At 40.7% G+C, this 23,624-nt stretch overlaps 1 protein-coding gene across 1 annotated transcript in view; it reads right to left on the reverse strand.

Annotated features, from left to right (window-relative positions):
- Nucleotides 1-23,624, reverse strand: part of LOC145401958 (uncharacterized) — a 189,911-nt gene that overhangs the window by 121,855 nt on the left and 44,432 nt on the right. Inside the window, exon 3 of the mRNA XM_080274063.1 lies at nt 20,645-20,739. Within this exon, the coding sequence (XP_080130189.1) occupies nt 20,645-20,739 (95 nt within the window). The remainder of the gene's footprint in view (nt 1-20,644; nt 20,740-23,624) is intronic.

The following is a 23,624-nucleotide window of genomic DNA, read 5'->3' on the forward strand; positions in this document are numbered from 1 at the left end:
CACACTACTAGTACATGAATATAAATCACTAGGATATGTAAAAAGGATAAAATATAACTATGACAATGCTGCAGCAAGAAATTAATCCATTATAACATTGACAGTAAAACAGAAATGTTAACAACTGCCATCCCAGGCCCCATATGCTGGGTGCTTGTGTGTGTGTGTGTGTGTGTGTATTTACCTAGTTGTCATATACAGGAAATGAGCTATGCTCGTGGGGTCCCATCTCTGTTTTTCAATAGGTCAGATTTTGCTTTGAACTCGTTAAAGTTTGGACTGGACAGTCTCTCTGTCCAGGCTATTCCACAGATCTATGCATCTATAAGGAAAACTATATTTCTTGATGTCCTTCAAGCAGCTTGGTTTTTCAGTTTCATTCCGTGCCCTCTTGTTACTCTCCTATCCCATAAAAACAGATATTCTGTCAATTTTATCTATCCCCATCAAGGCCCTGAACACTGCAATCATGTCACCCCTCTCTCTCCTTTCCTCTAAGGAAGGCAGATCCACCTTTTCCAGCATCTTTCTGTACAATAGATCTGCCAAGCTAGGGACCATCTTTGTTGCTGTTTTTTGTATTCTCTCGATCTTGTTTATATCTTTTTTTTTTTGTACGGGGACCACACTACTGCTGCATATTCTAACCTGAGGCAGATCATGGCCACTACCAATTTTTTCATCATCTCATCCATGTAATGGAATGCTACACTCATGTTAGTCCAGAGTTTATACGTCTCTCTAACCATATTGTTAATGTATTTTTCAAGTGACATATTATCCTGGACCAGCACTCCCAAATCTTTCTCTTCTCTTGCTTTTGTGACTGGTTCATTACCCATCAAATAATTCAGTGATGGCCTCTTGGTACTTTTGCCCATTTCCAATATTTTACATTTTTTTGCGTTGAATTCCATTTCCCACATCCGGCTCCAATCATGAATTCTATCCAGGTCCCCCTGCAGCATTTTACAGTCTTCCTCAACTTCTACTATCCTAAAGATCTTTGCATCATCAGCAAACAGACTTGCATAACTATTCATTCTATCTACCGTACTGTTTACTTAAATCAGGAACATTATTGGCGCTAACATCGAGCCCTGTGGGACTCCACTTGTTACTTCCCTCCATCCAGACATCCTGTCCTTTATTATTGTCCTCATTTGCCTGTCTCTCAAAAAGTCCCTCATCCACTCCAGGAGGTTTCCCTTCAGTCCTCCTATGCGCTCCAATTTCCACATTAGTCACTTTTCGGGTACCTTGTCAAAGGCTTTCTCCAAATCTAAATACACACAATCCACCCAAATGTCTCTCTCCCGTAGTATGTCAATTGCTCTTGTGTTAAAGCTCAACAAATTGGAAACACATGACCTTCCATTTCTGAAGCCAGACTGATTTTTAGCCAAATGTTCATCTCCTCCAGATATTTTATCCATGCATCTTTCAGGATTCACTCGCACAATTTTGCGACCATGCTGGTCAGGGACACTGGTTTATAATTCAGGGGTTCTTCCTTGTTTCCTCCCTTATAAACTGGTACCACATTTGCCCTCTTCCATTCCCAAGGCACTTTCCCTTCTTCCAGGGAACACACAATTAAACAGTGAATCTTACCCACCAGTTGTTCTCCACATTCCTTCTGTATCCAATTATAGATTCCATCCGGTCCTGGGGCTTTCCTTACATCCTAAGTTTCCAGTAATTTATACATTTCCTGCACTTCCACTTTTATATCTTTTATCACTACATTTCGAGTCACTCCCACTCCACAAAATCCCTTTCTTTAGTGAAAACCAATTGGAAACATTTGTTCATTATTTCAGCTTGTGTGTGTGTGGGGGGGGATGGAGGGTGTGTTCTAACCTAATTATTCTTGCCCAATTGTATCTTAACAGGAATGAGTCAAGCTCGCACTGTCCCGTCTATTAGATCACTTGTATCATACATATCCTTAAATTTATGAATTGTTTTGGCACACACTATTTCATTTGGTAGTGCATTCCACTGATCAATTGCCCTATTTGGGAAACTGAATTGCCTTACATCTTTATCTATCTGTCTATCTATTTATCTATATCATTTCCTTTCTTCCTTCCTCTTATGTCCTTCTTTCCTTCTTTCTTTCTTTCCTCTTCCTTCTGTCTACAGGTGACTCTACACTGAGTGACAAGTTAAACAGTTTCCAGTACACCAGGAAACCATTAACTAAGCTGGGTGGTAACCATATAACCAAACTATGACACCTGGTGGTTTAGTTGGTAATTAAGGTGCTCCAACCAGACTGAGCCTGTGCCAGATGGTGGGCAGCACAAACAAAGAAGGACCTTGCGCAAGTGCAATGCGCAATCCACAGTTCACTACCATGCGCAAGCGCAAGTGCGCAATCTGACAAATATTTAGCTTGCACAATGTCGCAAAGCGCAGACGCAAACAATTTGCATATCTATCTATCTATTGCCAGACGCCTCAATCCCGTTTGGGGTGGCCACAAACAAATCGCCTCCAAGTCGCCCTGTCCCCTGCCATTTCACTCCCCTGCTCCCAACTCACACCCCCCTCTCTCATATACCTCTCCACCCCATCTCTCCATCTCATCCTCGGCCTCCCCCTCCCTCTTTCCCCCTCCACCTCACTCACATACACTCTCTTCGTCAGTCTTTCACCCTCCATCCTCTCCACATGGCCAAACCACCTCAGTGTGTTCCTCATAACGCTTCCTATCACATCCACATCAACACCACAACGCTCCTTTATATCCTCATTCGTCAGCCTGTCTCTCCATGTGACTCCACAGGCTCCTCTTAAATAACTCATTTCCACGGCTCTCACTCTTGACTTGTGTCCTTCCAACAACGTCCAAGCTTCACTTCCGTACGTTAGAGTTGGTATCACAATACTGTCATGTAGTAACTTTTTCACTTCCATGCTCACTTCCCTGTTTCTTATCACTGCTTCCAAAGAACCAGCAACCTTTCTTCCCTGCTGTACCCTTTCAAGCACTTCACCCTCCAAACCTCCATCCTTACTCATCACACTACCCAAGTACTTAAACGTACTCACATTTTCCAATTCCTCACCATCCAACCTCGCTGTACATTCACTGACTTCACCTCTCTCAAAGACCATCACTTTACTCTTCCCTACATTCACCTTTAGATTCCGTTTCTTACACACTCTCTCAAACTCATCCACCAAGCCTTGCAGCTCCCCTTCATCTTCACTCAACAACACAGTATCATCTGCAAACAACAGTACAGGGAGTTTCCAAACACTATCCTCTCTCACCAGGGCCACTCCAACATCCACTACCCTACCTTGTACCTCTTTTATTACCCCATCCATGTACAGATTGAACAACCATGAACACATCCCTGTTTCAACCCAACTTTCAAAGAGAAAAATTCACTTAGTTCACCATCCACACGCACTGCAGCCTTTGCACCATCGTACATACTCTTCACAGCATTCAACAACTTCCCATCTACTCCATATATTTTTAACACTTTCCACAATCCTAGTCTATCCACCCTGTCATATGCTTTCTCCAAATCCATGAAAGCCGCATACAACTTCTTTCCCTTCTCTAGAAACTTTTCCACTAAAGATCTGAGAATGAATATCTGATCTACACAACCTCTTCCCTTCCTAAAGCCTCCCTGTTCTTCTCCACCTAATTTCTCTGTTCTTTCTCTAACTCTGTCAATAAGTATCCTACCATACACTTTTCCTATTATACTAAGAAGACAAATGCCCCTATGATTACCACACACTTCTTTTTCCCCTTTTCCCTTGTACAAGGGAATAATTATACCTGACTTCCAATCCTCCGGGACTCTACCTTCCTCCCAGGCCAATCTGCACATCTTCCACATCCATTCTACTACTATCTCTCCCCCATGCTTCAGCATTTCACCACACACTCCATCAATTCCTGGGGCTTTCCCTGATTTAACTTTCTTCATTGCTTCCACAACTTCTATCCTACTGATTTCTTCCTGTCTTCTCACCTCCCTTCTTCTCCCAGCCATTCCCCAGCCACTTCTACTCGCATTACTTCCATCCTCCACGTTCAACAATTCCTTAAAGTGTTCTCTCCATCTGCTCACTTTTTCTCCCTTCTCCACTAGTAATCTACCATTTTTATCTTTCACTCCCCTGCTAACTTCACTTCCACCCTGTCTTACTCTTTTCACCTCTTTCCAGAACATTTTCTTACAGTCCCTCCACTTTACACTCAAATTCCTTCCAAATTCCTCATCCACTCTCTTCTTACTCTCTCTTACTAATCTTTTCACCTCTTTCTTTCTTTCTACATATAACTCTCTCTTCCGCCTCTCAACTTCTTCCACGCCCCTATTTCTCATCCATTCATTGTATGCTTTCTTCTTTTGTGCCACAGCCCATTTCACCTCTTCAGTCCACCACGCTGTTCCTTGCACCCCCCTCCGTCTTCTCTTCCTTCCACACACCACATCACATGCTGCACATATTTCTTCTGTAAATATTCTACATACACCTTCCACGTCCCCCATCTGCTCCAATTCATATTTGCCCAATCGTTCCTCCACTTCTCTCTTATACTCTGCCTTTTTCTCATCCTCTTGTAACCTTTCCACTCTCCTTGCAACTACTCCTTCCTCTCGTCTTTCCCTTCTTCTTTTCCTCCATCTTACTTGAACTTTAATTCTGGCCACCACCAAGTAGTTGTCAGAAAGTCCACTCCCCCAACCTCTATAAACTCTTGCATCCAATATACATCTTCGCATCCTTTCATCCACACACACATAATCAATCATTGCCTTCCTTTCACTCAGTTCACCACCCACCCTTCTCATCACTCGCCATGTATACCTGTGGATCATTTTATGCCTGAAGAGGGTATTAGCTATCACCAACCCCCTCCCAGCACAAATGTCCACTAACGCACTCCCATTCTCATCTACCTCAGCAGGCACACCCCACTCACCAACTATTCCATCCACCTTCACATTCCCAACTTTACCATTCATATCACCAATCAAAAACACTCTCTCATTCCTTCCAAACTTTTCCATGCACACTTCTACATTTGTCCAGAACTCTTCTCTCACTCTTCTAGCACGATCTTGCGTTGGCACATACACACACACAATCGCCCACATTTGTATTCCAACTTTCAACTTTACCCACACAATCCTTGATCCAACTGATCCATACTGTCTTATGCTCCTCTTCCATCTTTTACTCACAACTATACTGTACATACTCCTTCCTTTGCCCTCTCATTCTCACCTACTCCTGCACATATACCCCATCCATACTCCCATTCTCTCACACTTTCTCCTCTCCATTTTGTTTCAGTTATTCCACATACATCCACTTTCGCATCCTCAAGCACCTGGACAATCTCTCTCTCTTTCACCTCATCATTTGCTCCCCTTACAGTCCAAGTTCCAATTGCAATGTCCTTTGTCCGGTCCTTGGTCGTCAACGTTTGGTCAGTCCTTGTCCGAGGCTTCTTGTTTGTTTTTTTAGTTAGTTGTTTTCCGGAGAGGGGCACTAACCCTCCGCCAACCCTTTTAGTCGCCTTTTACGAGAAGCAGGGATACTGGGGGAGTATTCTTGAAAAACCCCCCTACCCCCAGGGGGTAGGGGAATTATTGTGGGAATTACTGTACTGTAAAATATTGGAATATTTAAATGAAACCGCATACTTACTTACTTTTATTTAGTATTATTATTTTCTATTATTTGTAATTTGCACAAGTGCGCTGTCTGATATTTAGCTTACGCAATGTCACAACTCTCTAGAGCAAACCATTTGCACATATTTGTGGGAATTACTGTAAAATCTTGAGATATTTAAATAAATTAGCATACTTACTTTTATTTATTATTATTCTATCTATCTATTGCCAGACGCCTTAATCCCGTAAGGGGGGGCCACTGGCTACAAACAAGCAACAAATCGCCTCCATGTCACCCTGTTCCCCGCCATTTCACTGCCCTGCTCACAGCTCACACCCCCCTCTCACATACTTCTCCACTCCATCCCTGCATCTCATCCTTGGCCTCCCCCTCCACCCCCGCACATACACTCTCCTTGTTAGTCTCTCTCTCCATCCTCTCCATATGACCTAACGCTTCCTATCACATCCACATCCACACCACAACGATCCTTCACTTCCTCATTTGTCAATCTGTCTCTCCATCTAACTCCACATGCTCCTCTCAAATAACTCATTTATTTCCACAGCTCTCACTCTTGACTTGTGTTCCTCCAACAGGGTCAAAGTTTCACTTCCATACATTAGAGTTGGTATCACAATACTGTCATTTAGTAACTCTTTCACTAGTGGAAGTTCAAACAGAGAAGTGAGCGGGCTGCGAAGCAGAGGGACAAGGAAACAAAGGCTGTGATGTTGTCAGTTTTACTTTTATTTGCATTTCCGCAAGACATTTTATTTAATAATTCAATATAGATACACACAAGTGCTTCTGGGCCCTTCGGGCCTCTCGCACTTGCTCCTGCGGAGGGCTCTCGCGTTTATGTGCTGTTCTTGTGTAATGTTGTCACTTGGATTTTTTGCAGCTAACCAACTGACTGTGTTATTTGCAGCTTCGGGAATGAAACCCAAGCTTATTTTAGTTCTACCTCTGGGCAAAAAATTCTACGGAGATCCTATGCTGGGCTTCGGGAGCAGCATTTTTTGGTCAAAATGTGATTGTTCATTAAATATGTTCATTAAATATAGTAAAAGTTTTTCAATTGTGATGGGACCAAGTTTTTTCACATCTGAATTTTTTTTTATTTTTGTGCTAATTTTGGTGCGATTTGAATGTGTAGTTTAGGCTGCCCAAAATACACACACACACACACACACACACACACACACACACACACACACACACACACACGCACACACACACACACACACACACACGAACAGCCGGAGAGAGCGGTCGTCCCAGGCATCGCTCCTAACCTTGAGTAGTTTCAGGAATTTTGTCTGTCCTGTCTCCTAGGGTCTTTCTTTAAATTTAAAATAATGAAAGTTAGTAGACTACCAGAAATGTAAAGATTTGTTGGCAATAGTATATATGAATGTTTGTGGCTTATTCGGTAACAGCTGTTTAGGTACTTTACATTAAACATGGCCGAGAATGTAAACAATGAGGGAATGGAATTTCAAGGTTTTGATGCTAATACTAATGTCATGGACCTGGTGAAAACATTAATTATGAGGATTAGTGAACTCGAAAAAAAAGTAGAGAATCTAGTGATAAAGGATGTATCAGGAAATACGGAAACCACCATACAGAGTCTAATCCAGTCCAACGAAACAGCCAATGAAGAGATTAGGAATTTGAAGAGGGAAAATGTTGAACTGAGGAGGAAACTTGAAGAGAGTACTAATAAAATGGAGAAGGTGAGTAATGTATTAGAAGAACATAAGGCAAAGTGGGCACACGTAGAAGAAGAACAGAAAGAAGTGGTCAGCTTAAGAGAGATCATCCAGGAAGAAAGGGAAATGAACAAGAAAGAAATGGAAGAAAATGTAGTGAAAATACTGAAGAAAAAAGAGAAAATAGTGAGAGAAACTGTAGAAAGGAACAGATGTGTGGTAGTATTTGGAAACAGGGAAGAGGAAGAAAAGGTTAGGTTCGCAAGACTCGAGAGAGACACGAACATGGTGAGAGGAATATTAGGCAAGATTGACCCCGAAGAAAACAAGTAGGTAAAAGAAATTGAGGAAGTAAGGAGGATAGGGCCTTATAAGAAAGGGGAAACAAGACCAATGAGAGTCAAGTTTACATCAGAAAGTGTAATAAATGAGATACTTAAAGTGACCTGGAAATTAAGCAAAGAGGCGGGGATGGAAAATATTATAATAAGAAAAGATCTGAATGAAGAAGAAAGAGAAGTTTTAAAATCATTAAAGGAAGAAGTAAAGGAAAAAAATGATAAGAGGACAGAGGAAGAACGTAATACTTATTTTTGGAGAGTATTGGATATGAAAGTAAGGAAATGGTATTTAAGGAAATAGAAGTGAAGGAAACTAGGGGGGATGGTTGTGAAAGATCAGAAGTTGAGGAAGTCGTACGGACAGAGAGTAGGAGAGAAGAGGGTACTAACAATGTCAAAAATAATTTGAAGGTGATATATACTAATGTTGATGGTTTCATATCGACAAGGATCGAAATTAATGATTTCTTGAGAGAACATGAACCTGATGTCATGTGCTTTGTAGAGACCAAATTAAGAGAAGATATTGATGTTCATTTGGGAGATGGTAAATACAAACTGTGGAGAAAAGACAGAAAAGAAAAAAAGGGAGGAGGAGTGATGATAGCAGTGAAGAACAACATAAATGTAGATACTGTGGAAATGGGAGAAGGCAGGGCTGAAGTGATACGAGTATATATGAAATTAGAAACTGGAGAGAATGTTAAGAGAGATATGGCGGTAGTGTATGTTCCCCCAAAGACGAGAGCATGGAAGGATGACGAATACCATGAGATGTTGTCAGATATGGCTAGCTACTTGCAAAAAATAATTGAGAAAAGCAATAATATAATTTTGGTGGGTGACTTTAATTGTAAAGAGGTGAACTGGGAGGAATGGTACTCGGGAGGCGGCGAGGATTCGTGGGGCACTATGTTATTAAATATAATAATGAATAATGTGATGACGCAATGGGTCAAAGAAGAGACACGGTTTCGAGGTGAGGACACACCAGCAAGGTTAGATTTACTGTTCACCAAAGAACCCGATGTAATAGAATCATTGGAATATCTCTGTCCTTTGGGAAAAAGTGATCACGTGGTCATTGAGTTCCAGATGTTAATAGGAAATGTCGAGCCAAGAGACGAGCTTCATAGACAGGGAAGATACAACTTTGGCAAAGCAAATTTTACAGGCTTGAGAAACTTTTTTGAAAATGCGGATTGGAGAAAATTCAGAGAAACAAAGGAGATACAGAGGAAGTGGGATATCTTTCTAGACCTTTATAATTTGGGAGTGGAAAAATTTGTACCAAGAGTAAGAGGGAAAGAAAACAGGAAAAAGGAGTGGTTTAATAGAAGGTGTATGATAGCCAAAAAAGAGAGAGATAAGGCGTGGAACAATTGAAGAAAGAGAGGTAATGACAGAACAAAGGAAGAATATAAAAGAACAAGAAACGAATACACAAGAATATGTAGGGAAGAAGAAAGGAATTTTGAAAAAGGTATAATTGACAAATGCAAGGATGAACCCAAACTGTTTTATAGATTTGTCAATGGCAAACTGAAACAAAAGGAAGGAATCACCAAGCTGAAAGTAGATGGAGAGGTCTTTAAGGATGCGGTAATGCAAGCTGAAATAATGAACAAACGTTTCCAGTCAGTTTTCACTAAAGAAAAGGAGCTTGTGGAAGGGGAGGGAGTGATTAGAAATGTTCCAGTGATGAAAGATATAAATGTGGAGGTGCAGGAAGTGTATAAATTACTGGAAACTCAAGATGTAAGGAAAGCCCCAGGACCTGATGGAATTTCTAATTGGGTACTGAAGGAATGCAGAGAACAACTGGCGGATAAAATTCACAGCTTAATTGTATGCTCACTGGAAGAGGGGAAAGTGCCAAAAGAATGGAAGAGGGCAAATGTGGTACCAATTTACAAGGGAGGAAACAGGGAAGAACCCCTGAATTATAGACCAGTGTCTCTAACCAGCATGGTCGCAAAATTGTGTGAGAGAATCCTGAAAGACAGATGGATAAAATATCTGGAAGAGATGAATATTTTGGCTGAATGTCAGTTTGGATTCAGAAGTGGAAGGTCATGTGTTTCAAACTTGTTGAGCTTTTACTCAAGAGCGATTGATGTGGTACAGGAGAGAGATGGTTGGGTGGATTGTGTGTACTTAGACTTAGAGAAGGCCTTTGACAAGGTACCTCATAAGAGACTAATGTGGAAACTAGAATATATAGGAGGACTAAAGGGGAAACTTCTGGAATGGATGAGAGACTTTTTGAGAGACAGACAAATGAGGACAGTAATAAAGGAAAAGATGTCTGGATGGAGGGAAGTAACAAGTGGAGTCCCTCAAGGCTCAGTGTTGGCGCCAGTAATGTTCCTGATTTACGTAAATGATATGGTAGATGGAGTGAACAGTTATGCGAGTCTGTTTGCTGATGATGTAAAGATCTTGAGGAAGATAGAGGTTGAGGAGGATTGTAAAATACTGCAGGAGGATTTGGATAGGATACACAATTGGAGCCGGACGTGGGAAATGAAATTTAATGTAAAGAAATGTAAAATATTAGAAATGGGTAAAAGTACCAGGAGACCATCACTGAATTATTTTTTGGGTAATGAATTAATCACAAAAAGGAGAGAAGAGAAAGATTTGGGAGTGCTGGTCCAAGATAGTTTGTCACCAGAAAAGCACATTAACAAGATAGTTGGAGAGACTTATAAGCTCTTGACTAACATAAGAGTAGCATTTCATTATATGGATGAGGAAATGATGAAAAAATTGATAGTGGCCATGATCCGCCCCAGGTTAGAATATGCAGCGGTAGTGTGGTGCCCACACAAAAAGAAAGATATAAACAAGATTGAGAGAATACAAAGAACAGCAACCAAGATGGTCCCCAGTCTGACAGACCTGTCATACAGAGAGAGGCTGGAAAAACTGGATTTTCCTTCGTTAGACGAAAGGAGAAAGAGGGGAGACATGATTGCGGTGTTCAGGACCATGGTGGGAGTAGATAAAATTGACAAAGAAGATCTGTTTGTATGGGATAAGAGAGCAACAAGAGGACATGGAATGAAATTGAAAAAGTCAAGCTGATTGAAGGATATCAAGAAATATAGCTTTCCTTACAGAAGTATAGACTTATAGAATAGCCTGGACAAAGAGATCGTCCAGTCTAAAAACTTAAACGAGTTTAAAGTTAAATTCGACTTATTGAGAAACAGCGACGGAAACCCACGAGCATAGTACATTCCGTGTATATCACAATTAGGTATATTCTTAAATATTTGGAACGACTTAGACTAAGAGGTGGTGCATGAGAAAAACATTCATGTGTGTAAAGGTAGACTTGATAAATGTGGATATGGAGACAGGACAACACGAGCATTGCTCAATTCCTGTATACTACAAATAGGTAAATACACACACACACACGGCTACTGCCATGGTATGTTAGAATAGCATGTGTAATTCCTTACAAAAATCATTCAAACATATTATTTAAATCAAATATCCACAACCTAATAAATTATTAGGCTGTGGATATTTGATTTAAATAATATGTTTTAATGATTTTTGTAAGGAATTGCATATGCTGGTCTTAATGAATAATGTGTTTTTAATTTATTATTTAATAATAATAATAATAATCTAGAAAATATTAAAATACATTATCTCTGTTGAAGCATTTAAAAAAATGCTACTACCCTCCATCCCTCCTGCCTTCCCCCAGCAATCCAGAACCCTCGCAACCCACCCAAGCCTCCCCCATCCCTTGTCCAGACATACAGAAAGCTCCAAAGACCACATGTCCCTTGGATTGTGCAGTGCGCAATCCACACGACAGGTGCGCAAGCGCAAATTTAGTTGTGCAAGTGCAACTGAATTTGCGCTTGTGCACCTGCATATTCATGTGCACAAGTGCAATGTTGTGCATGGTCTCGTGCGGTGCGCAATGTGCAAATGATATTCACCGGAGCACAACGGTGCGCAATTGCACTTTGTGTAAGTGTTTGCGCACCTGCCCAGCACTGTGTGTCAGTTTGTATCCAAGGCATGGTTGGGGTTTATTGCTCATGTAGTGCCATTCTCGTCTTAAATGGTCACTCTCATCTTAAATGTCAGGACCAACTTGCCTAGCCCCGGGGTCCTATGCTCCTCATTGGGCAACACAGGATTCAATGATGATGATGATGTTGATGATGATGATATATGAGGCCCTTTGTAATATACCAGGATATCCACCAAAAATTTTAAAAAGAGAAAAACGCGATCAGTTTTGAAACCTTTGAACTGTCCTCTCTCCGTAACTGCTTCAGTTATCTTGACCATTTTTTATTTAGATATAGTTAAAGTATGTACTCCCTTGCAATATCCTTATACTTGTGCTATCTATGAGTATTCATAATGATATTGTACGATGAAGCAAACTGCCCACCACAGTCGGACCAAACCTCTGATAAAATGTTATTTGACTCTTATTAACCACAGACATATGGAATAGAATTTAAAAATACTTCAGCATGATCTCAATGGAGTGCCATATTATGAACTGAAGACAAAGTGGCTATGGCAGTTTAGTATTTGAACTTGATTTTAGCAGTTTAAAGGTTGGATAACTTTGTTTTTTTAAACACCAAAAAACACAAATATCTTGACAAACAGCATGGGAAAAAAAAATAGTAATAAAGACGATAGTAGGTTTAGTAACATAATATGGAATCATTCAAGGTACAGGAATAATTTAGGAAGGGCCCTAAACCCAAAAAAGTTTGACAATAACCAAGGAGACGATATTCTGTTAACAAAAAAAAAAATGACAATGGTAATGTTAAAAAAAAAAAAAAAAAAAAAAAAAAAAAAAAAACTGTATACAACTACTAATGATAGCACTGTTCACGGTGAGAGAGACAGAGAGAGAGAAAATTGTATGGCATCTCACGACTGGCTCTCGTAACCCACACAGTATGCAACTTGGCTTGTGATTGGGCAGCTCCAGAAAATGGCGGGAAGGTACAAGTATCCTAGTCTAATACTAAGATTTCAATTCATTACTGGTGTATGTCCATAAGCCCCATAGTTCAGGGTTATTTGATAAAAATTTCAACTTTTCTGCTAAAGGTATACCAAGCCTTGTTCCTGTCTCCAAATTTGCCACAGCCAGCTATTTTAGTAAATCTCGACTCTCAATACCTTGTTTGTCTATAAGGCCCATAGGTAAGTGTTACTCGTTAGGAAATTTGCCTTAGTATACCATGCCAACTCGCGCGTCGGAATGTCACAGCTCCCACCACGCCTTCAACCCATACGGGTGAAAGTTAGTGTTACCTCACCATATTTTTTACCATATTGCTGGCTGGATTCTGGAACCCACTCACTTCCCCAATACAACGGAATGTTGTGGGAACAATATGGCAGCCTTAGCTTGAATTTGGCCGTGATGGCATATATTCCAATCTATTGCTATGCGCCTCATGTATATATATAAAGAGAGAGAGAGAGAAAGAGAGAGAGAGAGAAAGAGAGAGAGAGAGAGAGAGAGAGAGAGACAAACATCTATATATCTATCTATCTGTATAGTGTGTATATGTACATATACACACATATATATTTATAAGCAGAATACGGAAGGTACAAGAGTGAGTGGGTGTTCAAAATTTTAAGTGAGTAGAAGGCAAGTGAAGAGTCATCAACACAAAGGTATCTGATTACTCACATCACATTTTTTTATTTCATTCTTGCTATGTATTCTTTTACTCAGCTTATGAGAGAGCTTTCAAACTGGAGGGAGTAGATACAGCTTCCATTAATCAATTCAGTGGTAAAGATCTTTCCTACAGTTTATAAAATTCCTCAGGATATTCCATGAATATAACAAATGCTATGTCCTTGGGCTGAAGGGCAGGCATAGTGAAATAACAAGTGATATAATATAAAATTGTGGAATCATGAACTAATCCTCTATAGAATTACCCAGGTCACAGACAACAATAGTCAACAGTAAGAAAAAAGAAAAAAAATGATGGATTCAATTCAAGAGGAAATATTTGAAAATGAAGAAGAAATACTTGTGACCAACGATGAAATATTTGAAAGTTATAACCAAGATGAGCCTGATGAGAGAATAACAGTAACTGATCTGGAAGTAAGTAAAAGACTGTTTTAATGTTTCTTTCTTTTCCTATTTAATTTCCTTGCAATTTACACAATACTTTTTTTTTTCCTGGTCAGGCCTTCCATGTTTCAGGTCAACATCATTCTGTAACATTAACTCTTGGTATTTTGGTGATTACTATATGTAATAATGCAGGCAGTTTCTGGTTAAATAAATAAGTGATTCTCTATTATCATACACACACAAGTGAATGCACAAAAGTTACGTGTATTCTAAAATAAACAGAAATGGGTACAGCACTACAGTACAGAATATAATACACACAATTAAATGGAAAGACCATATATGTACTCAAATTAAATGGAACCTCTGTTATCTGGAATTAATGCAAAAATAAAGGTTTGATGGAAAAAAAAAACAAAAAAAAACTCAGGTATGCAAGTCCAAGCAATCTGCACTTGCCAATGAGGGAGGTTGACAGGCCACCACTTCCAAAACAGGTGCCAACTGATGAACTGAGAAATCATTCAGAACTTTGTTATTTCACATGAACTCTAGTAATGCATGACAAACTATGAAGGGCAGAGTTCTTGAAAACAGCCATCACCCTCCAGTATGCAGTTTGTACGATGTCCTCTACCTGGCACTCATTAAATTCTTAAACTCTACACAAATGTTGGAAAAAGCTGCCACTAATGGTAATGGATCTGGACATGGAGGGGCGCAATTAGTGGATTTCATGATGAAAAAGACATACAGTAAACCCTCGATATAACGAACCCTTTTATGGCGAACTTTGGTCGCTATATCCGGTGGAAGTTCGCTCCCTGGCATGGTAAGTGTACTGTAACATTACTACATTACATTAAATGCACTGTATTTATAAGTACAACTTCATACAGGATGGTATTTACTGTACATGTACTGTATAACTACATAAACCATTGAATTCTCCATGTGAAACTTCATAGAGTATGCTATGGTTGTGCACCTAGGACCGAATGACTCCACAGATATAGCGACCTTCGGTCGGTAATCCCTCTGTTAATAACGACCACCACATACAGCGAACTTTCGGATATAATGACCCACCCCTCCCCCCAATTAGTTCGTTATATCAAGGGTTTACTGTAATGCCAGGCGTATATACATACATACATACGTCATCTAATCCAGTGTTGCCCCATGAGAAGTAAAGGAGACTGGGGCTGGGCAAGATGGTCCTGACATTTAAGATGAGAGTGGCCAGCCTTGCTTATCCCTGAGTGGCATTACGTGAGCAATAAGCCCCAACCACCCCTTGGATATAAACCTGCACTGGCTCAATCTGATTGATGCACCTTAATTATCCATTAAACTACTAGGAACCATGATTTGGTTATATGGTTACCACCCAGCATAGTACAGTAAATGGTTTCCTGGTGTACAGGAAATCATTTGGCTTGGCACTCAGTGTAGAGTCACCTGTAAACAGAAGGAAGAAGAAAGGATGAAGGAGAGAAAGAGAGAAAAGGAAGCAAGGAAAGAAGGAAGGAAGGAAGGAAGAGGGGAAAGGCCAGTCACCTGAGAGCCGCACTACATCACAAGTAAGTGGATGGTAAGCGCTCCCACCTACCACAAATGCCAAGTGTATGATAATCTAAAAGAGCTGGAAGTCTTTTGCACTACCTCAGACACATCTGATAATCTCAATGAATGGCTGCCAAAGAATGATGATGCTCCCGTAGCTATGAACAAATACAATGATGACATCATAGCATCTATAAGGAGCCCAAACAAACAAGTGGAACAACCAAGGAGAGAGTGGAAAAAGGATGAGCCTGAGAAAGATACCAAAAGTTCAGCTAAAGTGTTGCTAAACACATTTAATAACACTGCTCAGCAACAATCCTTCATGATGTTGCAAGACATTATGTATTTGTTCAACATCCATAAGAACATAAAATGCAGGACAAATGTACTTATAATAAAAAAAAATAAAAAAAAAAAGGCCGTAAGAGTTAATCCCATGATGCTGCAGCAAGTGTCTCTGACTGTCCCTGGCCCATCTTAAAAACCTCCAAAGAAAGTCCTGCTTGTGAATGAACCTGCTGTCATTGACTCTATTCCTGATGACATCCCTTGAGGGGCATTATGTGAGCAATAAACCTCAACCACCCCTCAATTTAACCCCTCCGTGGCCGTAGGTCCGGAATTCTACGTGTGCCCCTGGCCAAAGCAGGAACCATTATCTGAAGTTTCAAAAATTATTATTTTTTTCCTTGCCATATTGAAGAGGAAGTTCCATTGCACCCAGCAGTGCAAATTTCAGCTTCCTAGACCCATCCTGTGGCATGCATTCGGACGCAGAAGTTGCGTAAATTTAGGCAGCTGATACCAGTACACGTAGGTATTGCAATGTTGCAACATTGCACTTTTTTTAAAACCAAAAAACGTTGTCAATGGTGCTGAAAGGTGTGAAATAACTAGATATGCGTATTTTGAAGTTTTACAGTACATAATATGAGAGGTTTGAATTTTAAAAATTATCTATCTGTCCATCTATTGCCAGACGCCATTATCCCGTAAGGGGTGGCCGTTTGACTCTGAGTTATTTGTTTTACGGGGAGAGGCACTAACCCTCCACCAACCCACTTGTTGACAGTAGGGGAGCATGTATGGTTTGGTTATATGGTTACCACCCAGCTTTGTAAATGGTTTCTTGGCTTACAGGAAACCATTTGGCTTGTCACTCACTGTAGAGCCACCTGTAAAGGAAAGAAAAGCAATAAGAAGTGACAGGAAAGATGGGAGAAATAGGAAGAGAGGAGGGCAGGCACAGAAAAAGAATGATAAAGGCTAATGAAGAAGTAGGCCGCACTACATGAAGTGAGTGGATGATGGTCGCCACCACCTACCACAATAATGTATTATGAATTTATTTTGCATTTTTTGGTGTTTATTGTGTTGATGGTAGTATCAACTTATTTTTGCAGTCTGGGTGGTGGAGTTTGTTGGAAGAGGCAGGCGAGAGTTTCTGTTTCGGACCTAAATGAGATAAACGTCATCCCTTAAGTATACAGGCCGGACAGCGAGGGTTGAAATGCGTGATGACGTGCCATTCGCACCTCACACAAGCTGATTAGCAGGAAGGGAAGGGAGGCCTTTCCACCCACAAAAACATCACGTGAACAAGGAAAACTTTCCTGTTATGCTTGTAAAAGGCAAAGAATATGTAAAATAATTCAAACCGTATAACAAACCTGAGCAAATAGGTAAAGATACCAAGACAAAAACTTATTTTTCTTTTATTTTCATGTCTTTTTTGTTTATGCCCGTGTTTACTTATAATTGTAAACAGGATGGTTGTGTGTGTTTCACAAGGGAGGAGAAAGATGATATTTTCTGAGTCGAGATAATGGGTATAACTACACTATGTGTGTTTAGGCATGGTCACAAGTGAAAAAATCATACATCCACTCATTATGGCAGCAGGTGGCGAACTGACAAATGAGATGTGAGAGCATGAAGTGAAGGTCAGTCTCATGTCCCAGATGTTCGTTCACTTCCCAAAAGTTTTCACAGTTTTCTACAAGTCGCACTGCATCGAATGATCCAAACCAGTAATCCCTGTACTATCCAGACGCCCACATTCCGGACTCCACACTTACTGGACATTGTGGGCCTGGACCTTCGGAACCCAAAAATGACCAAAAAAAGAAAAAAATCCCCCCAAAATCCAAATTTTTTCCCACCCATAATTTGAAATTGGCGCGCGGCACGGCACGGCGCTGAATACCTGTTGTTTATACACCCCTTCACCCCTTCCTTCCTTCCTCCCCCCTCCCCAGTCAGGGTTGCCATTTGGTATTTTTCATTACAAAATGTGGGCCAATTTGGTATTGAAAAGTTCATTTGGTTGTGAATCAGCATGATCCATTACCAAACAGATTTTTCACATGTATGAAGATATACAGAATGGAGACGGTGGACTGTCTGCTCTCTTTGATTAATCTGCTAGCATACGTAGTGCAAAAATAAACATGCTGCTGATTATAAGAAGAGTGATCATTTCCACTTGTACATATAATTAGTGAAGAATAAATGCTTCCTTTAAGAATTTGGTTATGAAAAGTTAAATTTGGTAATGAAAAATGAGGAGTTTGGTAATGTGGCCGAGCTCAGATCTGGCAACCCTGCCCCCAGTTACCGCCTAACCACCGCCGAGGGTAGATGTTCATCGCAATGGATGCCGCATGTGCTCATTTTTGTGAATAAACAGTGAATAAACTGCAATACCTCGCCACTAGACCACATGGGAATTTACAGTGTTAAGAAATTTGAATTTAGAGTGCAAAGGATTAAGTGTGGAGTGCAAAGTGGCAGTTGAAACTGGTGTGGCGCAATTAAGAACAGAATGTGCAGTGTTAAACAATCATAACTCACAGTGCAAAAAATTAAATGTAGCACAACACTAGATTACTGTACGTGCTTCAAGAGCATTTTCATTACTACCAGAGCCTTAGAGGAGACAGCCACAGTCGTGCTGTAAGTACCCTGTACACTGGTAAGTATTTTCCATACTCACTTCTAATTCTTCATTCTCTAGTTCCTTTTCATTTATTTCATGCTTTATGTCCATTATTGGTGTGAATAGGGTCTTAAATAGGTTTAAATAGGTGCTATGCATGTCCAGTAGGGAGTTATTTAGGTCGCTTTCAAAGTTAGGCTGGGTTAGGGTCCATAAGTACCAGTCCAGCAGGCAGGGGCCCACTTCCCGGACAGGACTACTTTTCGGACATGCCTTTGGCTCTATTACATCGGATAATGGAGGGATTACCGTAAAACAAATCTGAGAAAATAGGCAAAGATACCAAGACAATAATGTATTTTTCTCTTATTATCATGTCTTTTTTGTTTATGTCTGTATTCATTCTCTTAAACAGGGTGGTTGTGTGTGTTTCACAAGGGAGGACAAAGATGCTATTTTCTGTCTGGGTCAAGATAATAGGAGTAGTTGTGCTTGTTTAGGGATGGCCACGAACAAAAAAATTGAAAATCCACTCATCACAGCAGCAGGCTCTGAACTGCTTGATGGGATGTATGGGGGTGTAGTGTAGGTCAGTGTGAAGACGTTCAGAACATTTGTTCACTTCCCAAAAAACTTCCCCGTTTTTATAGGCCGCGCTCAAACGACACCTGCGGCCATTTATCAGCTAAACGTCAATCGACACCAACGGCCACAGAGGGGTTAAGACCCAAAAAAGCCATAGCCTGTTGAGTGCCTAACCCAAAAAAGCATCAGACTACCATTTTTAAGTAATATAAATACCACCCAATATAATAAGGTAAATTGTTTCCTGGGTTAAAGGAAACCCTTTGGCTTGTGACTCTAATGCAGAGTCACCTCTACAGTGTTATGGTAATGAAAAAAACTGGAACAAATGGTATCTGCACTCTGAATCAGAAAATGGTCATCATTACACTAATTCTCATTAATTTTCTCACTAATTATCAGGGTGGATAAGATCCAGAAGTATGAACAGGACAGTAAAAAGGCAGAATGATCAACATTCAGCAGTGCTCAGTGATATTGGCTGCATAGCTATTTACTCATCATTCAAGTCAATGATTTGGGGCTCCTCTTGTGAGGAGAGCATCTACAATACACATTTCTTTGGTGTGTCGTTCATAATTCCTGTAGGACTGAGCTCATTCCATTGATTGCCATATTAAAATAGAAGGGGTGCAACCCAAGCTGTATGAATCTCCATACACAGTTCACTCATTCATTTTCAACAGTTTTCAATTCTTTTGTTCCTTCATACACAGTTCACTCATTCATTTTCAACAGTTTTCAATTCTTTTGTTCCTCATCTAATATAATTACCTGCCTCACATTCACTTGCCACATTCAACTATCATCATCTTGACTTTCCATGCCTCCTCTTAACCTTGAACTTACTCACACATACTTTTTTCACTATCAATGCACTACTTATGTCCATTCTCTCCATATACCATCCAAGAACTCTCTCCTGTGCCCTCTGACCAAAAGACTTCCTACTCCATACTGTATATTTTAGAATTTCTGCTGTTATGAGTCTATATTATAATTACAAATGATAACAGACAGATAGATAAATAGATAGATAGATAGCTCCATGCAAGCCTGGGAAAGGGAAATGATCTTGCAAGTTAACTGAGGGAATGTTGACGACACATAGGGAGCAGCAATGTCAGGGGATGATGTAGGTAGTGTGTCAGCGAGATAGCAGGGGAACAAAGCCTAGTGATATACACACATACTCACACACAGGTTTCTGGAACTTTCCAACCACAGTGTAACACACATGACACGACCCCTGTTTCACCAGAATTTAGGAAGGAGAGCTCAGAAGGAGGCTAACATTTGAACTGACAGGTAGTGGAGAGAGTGAACAAGAAAGAGGGGCTCAACTAGACATACTTATTATATTGTCTCTGTAAGACATACCCTGCTCAACGTAGATTTCTCTGAAGATAATAAATTAAGATCCACTCACTATATTCATCTTTAATTCCTACTACAAGAAATCGAGAGTGACAACTAAACAACAAACCTTCTCTACAAGTAACTACAAAGTCTTTTATGACACTGCCTTTCATACCCTATCAAGCCTAAATATTCCACATACATTCCTTAACAGTCCTGATGTGACTATTGTATTGCTATATTTATCACAGCCCTCTACTTGATTCCAATTCACATCGTCCCTATTTACTTTCTCTTCTTTCATTCTTCCAACTCCTGGGTGCTCTACAGCCTCTCTTCTTCTCATTCCTCTTACCTTAAGCTCAATGCCTGCCTTGTTAGCAGCCTGTCTAAGTGCTGCAGCACAACTGTCTGGGTTGATACCTCCGGCATTGCTCACCACACGGATGCCTGTTCAATCACAGATTCATTAGTACAAAACCATGTGTGAAGTAAATTAATGCTTACAGCTGTGAGGTAAGAAGTAACAGCAGCACACCCTGGGATAATATATACAAAATGAGAGCCAGTAGCAGAAACGCAGCACTGCGTAAATTAAATTTCCTCAGTCATAAAACTATACAAAGTCACATACTATACACACACACACACACACACACACACACACACACACACACACAAAGGTAACTGTAATTATGGTTTGTCATTTTGTCTACTGCAACTACAGGATGTTATTTTTCTGGAAAGATACATTAAAAGTAGACACACTTATAACTACATCATCGTCATCATCTAATCCTGTGTTGCCTCATGAGAAGCATAGGAGCCCGGGGCTAGGCAAGTTGGTCCTGACATTTAAGATGAGAATGACCAGCCTCATTCATCCCTGAGTGGCAACATATGTAATAAGCCCCAACCATCCTTTGGACATTAACCTGCCCAGGCTCAATCCGATTGGAGCACCTTAACCCCTAAAGTACGCAATTCACTCAGCAGGTCTGTCCCTCCAGCCGCAAAACAGGGTTGATTTTTTACTTTCACCAAGGTAAAAATTTTTGTTCCACATTTCAAGAGACTAAATTTACACACCTGAAAATGTATGTTTCAGCCAGATTGACCAAAGAGTTATCGTACAATCGCCCATAAAAGATGCAAAAAAGTTACCGATCCCCCATGGGCAAAAATAGAAAATGTACAGAAAATGCATTATTTATGGTAAATAATTATATATACATAACTAATGTCAGTGTGAAGTGTTCCCTAGAGTTAGTAGGACAAGCTGTCAGTGTGGCATACACCCACAGCAACAAAGCAAGCCAGGCAAAAAGTGGAGGTGGAGTGTATATGGCTGGAGGGGGGAAGAGGATAGAGGGATAGAGGAGAAGGGAGGGGTAGAAGGGAGAGGGGAGAAAGGTTGCTATGCACACACACTGCTGTACGGGGTATGTTGGGGTATGGTTGGTTGGGAGGGGACAATGTGGAGATGTTGCAGTGGGGCTGAGAGAGGAAAAACGACAGTGGTGGTGGGGGGGGGTTCCTTCTCCCCCACCTTAGGGGGGCCAATCACGCCATACCACCCCAGACACTCTAACTCTCATTAGTCTGATCCCATATACGTCACCAAAGGGGCGGAGTTACCCTTCCCCAGTTTTTTGTGTCTTTAGTGATCGTCTGGGATAGGCTGGCGTGTCAAATTACACAAAAGCACGATTGTGTGGCATCGGTCTTGAAGGGTTAATTACCCACCAAACCACCAGGTGCCATAATTTGGTTATATGGTTACCAGTGTAGTAAATGGTTTCCCAGTCTATCTAACTATCTATTGCCAGACGCCATTATCCCGTAAGGGGTGGCCATTTGACTCAGTTATTTGTTTTACAGGGAGGGGCACTAACCCTCCACCAACCCACTTGACATGTAGGAAGCACATATGGTTTGGTTATATGGTTACCACCCAGCATTGCAAATGGTTTCTTGGCTTACAGGAAACCATTTGGCTTGTCACTCAATGTAAAGCCACCTGTAACAGAAAGAAAAGCAATAAGAAGTGACAGAAAAGATGGAAGAAATAGGAAGAGAGGAGGGCAGGCAAAGAAAAAGAATGATAAAGGCTAGGGAAGAAGTAGGCAGCACAAGAAAATACATTTTGAAAAGGAGTGTTCCAGGCATGCATGGGTTAGTTTTGTTCTCTTGATGGTCAGTTTCCAAGGTGCACAGTCTCTTGCAGCATTACTGAAAAGTTCTCTAATTCAGAGGTCCCTTGTATGGACATCACAACATGTTTTTCTTGGTCTGCTTGCACAGATTCTACCTTCAGTATTCAGGCTTAAGTACACTTCGCCAAATTTCTTACAAACATTTCAAACGTGACACATTTCATCCTAACCGTATGCATCACTTTATTTACAACACAGAACTCAAGCATGCTCTCAACTCTGCACAAAGTGTTCTGTCCATCAAAGTGGCATTACACATCTATCTTACCATTCTGATTTCAGTAAACTCAGATCTGTAGATATCATCACCCTTACATCTATCTTACCATTCTGATTTCAGTAAACTCAGATCTGTAGCTGGTTACATCTTACAATCTACCTTTCACACCATTATACCTCTTACATACTCATCCTTCACAAACACCATACAAGATTGTCTTTTTCCTGAACACAGAACAACATCACTGGCCACTGCCCACCAACACAGCCTCTGTTCACTACACTGACCATAATCTTTATCAACCCCCACACTCAACTCATTTCTCCACTGCCCCCTTCTCCTTAACAGAAACTACTGTAGTAGTAGACCATCTGCATACAGTAACATTCATGGGCCATAAAAACCTGGACATAATGCCCCACAAAAATTTTTTATGTACAGGTGGCCCTCCACATTCGCGGGGGTAAGGGGACACAGGCACCTGCGAATATGGATTTTCTGCGAATGTTTGGTGCGCCCTCCCATAAATGCCCCTACAGCCACAAATCACCCCCTGTGAGCAAGTGTGCACATACTGTACCTAATAAACCATATCTGGGACCTGAATGCAGCATAAAATATCACAAATAGCTGATGTCATGCCTACATGTGAATGTGGGCAAGTCATCAGCTACATATTTACCCCAGCTTCCTACAATTCAGTCTTGGCTCCACAGAGGGGCAATCCACGGATCTGCGAGACCTGCAAAAGCTGATTCCGCATATGTGGAGGGCCGCCTGTATTTTAAGTCAACAAGAAAATGTCCAATGTGACACGTTTCCCTGATCTATATGTTCCAGTGGATGCAACTTGACCGATGTTTGATGATCCAGAGGTCTAGTGAATGGAATGTGGAAGT

The sequence above is a fragment of the Coenobita brevimanus genome, chromosome 57 (genome assembly GCF_032717465.1).
Source record: "Coenobita brevimanus isolate Jiangsu-jjx chromosome 57, ASM3271746v2, whole genome shotgun sequence".
NCBI classification, from domain to species: Eukaryota; Metazoa; Arthropoda; class Malacostraca; order Decapoda; family Coenobitidae; genus Coenobita; species Coenobita brevimanus.